At 49.5% G+C, this 1,724-nt stretch overlaps 1 protein-coding gene across 1 annotated transcript; it reads right to left on the reverse strand.

Annotated features, from left to right (window-relative positions):
- Positions 1-1,168: 1,168 nt before the first annotated feature.
- On the reverse strand, positions 1,169-1,480 carry LOC141040805 (uncharacterized). The gene has a single exon (XM_073506925.1). The coding sequence runs from the start codon at positions 1,478-1,480 to the stop codon at positions 1,169-1,171; it is 312 nt and encodes a 103-aa protein (XP_073363026.1).
- Between the last annotated feature and the right edge of the window lie 244 nt (positions 1,481-1,724).

Genomic DNA, 1,724 nt, shown 5'->3' on the forward strand with positions numbered 1-1,724 from the left:
GGTTGATGGTTTTTGGAGAATAGTTTGGTGATTTTTCTTCAAGCCTTATTGAGGGGTTGTGAACATCTACCTTCCGCCTTCTTTCTAGTGTGTCTCTTACTGCTTGGGACAAGTTGACTGCTTCTTGGACTCTTGTGATTTTTTTGATTGCTTCTTGGAGATTCGGGATTGTTTTTTTTTGTGTGCGGATTGATTGATTGGCCGCAGACTTCATGAACTTCCTTGAACTTTTTGAGGATTTTGCTTGCACTTCTTGAGGATTCTTCTTCCATGATTTCTTGAGGACCCACCTTGAGAATTTGGAAGGCACATGTTCACCACTGTGGACTAAGAAAACCCTCTGGCACTTTATCTGGATCTTTTTGGTGGCGTATCCCAGGGTTGTCATGTGGCTAGGCACCGAACCAACTTGCATTGGGCCATGTAGCCACCATGAATATTTTCCTATAGTCTCCCCTGGGATGCGAGCCTCTGCGAACATGAAGCATGACAGGAAACATGAAGGGCACGGGGTCTCGGCGCTCAGAAGTGCCCAAGTAATCATCTCCGCTGCCTCCGAAAGCATACGCCTTACACATGTCGTGCATTTTGGGTGTAGGAGCCGCTCCACCTGCAACTTGACACATTGTGCCACCGTCCGACAAGTCCTAGTCTAGCTGAAACTTCAATCAACAACATGATGTGGTAGGGGAGCCGTTTTTTTGTAGGACTGGGTCCGTTAAAATTGGGGAGACCAAGAAAATATCCACAACATGCAACGAAGAGTGCATCATGGATCCGATAGCCCACTGAAAAGGGTCTCCCCAAGGAAAAACCAAAAGGCAACGAAAGAGGCAACATTGTAAGAACAATATTTTTTAAGGAACCTTCCGTTGATTGGGGGCATAGGCCGGGCTCCCTGGGAATCAGCCAGCTGGTATGCACCCCCGTCGTAGACTTGCTCGACGACATATGGTCCTACGCACTTTGGCTCAAACTTCCACTTCGTCTTGTGCGTGATGATGATGGGTCGACGGAGCACGAAGACCAACTTGCCCTTTCGGAATACACGTTGCTTCACGAGCTTGTCGTAGGCTCTCACCATGTTCTGGCGGTAGAGCTCCAGGTTTTGCAGGGCATGAAGTCGCTCCTCTTCAAAGGCGTCAAGCTCCTGGAAACGAAGTTGTACCTATTCATCTTGGGTGAGTCCTTCCTGGAGAGCCACCCATAAAGAGGGTAGCTGGACCTCCAGTGGCAGGACAGCTTCACTCCCGTAAACGAGAGAGAATGGAGTAGCCTGTGTCGGGGTACGGACTGTAATGTGGTACGTCCATAAGGACTCGAAGAGGCGATCGTGCCAGTCTCTCGTGTGCCTTGTCACCGTCTTCTTGAGTATCTTGCCGAGCGTCTTGTTGAAGGCTTCGATCGCCCCGTTGGCTTGAGGGTAGTAGCCGGTGGAGTAGTTCCACTTGATTTTGTACGTCTCCATGAACATGTACATCTTGTTGGACTTGAAGGCTTTGGCGTTTTCAGAGGTGATGCGGTGTGGAATCCTAAAGCGATATATGATATTTCACTCTAGGAAGTTGATGACGTTGTCGCTCTTCACCTCCCGTAGTGGAACAACTTCCACCCATTTGGAGAAGTAGTCCATCGCGGCGAGGATGAAACGATGCCCCCTGGATGATGGAGGGTCGATGAGGCCGATGACGTCGATTCCCCAGGCATCAAATGGCCAAGAGGGA

This window comes from Aegilops tauschii, chromosome 2, assembly GCF_002575655.3.
Source record: "Aegilops tauschii subsp. strangulata cultivar AL8/78 chromosome 2, Aet v6.0, whole genome shotgun sequence".
In the NCBI taxonomy this organism is placed as follows: domain Eukaryota; kingdom Viridiplantae; phylum Streptophyta; class Magnoliopsida; order Poales; family Poaceae; genus Aegilops; species Aegilops tauschii.

Excerpts from the sequence above, each read along its gene's own strand:
- LOC141040805 (XM_073506925.1), bottom strand. The coding sequence starts at position 1,480 with ATGTACATGTTCATGGAGACGTACAAAATCAAGTGGAACTACTCCACC.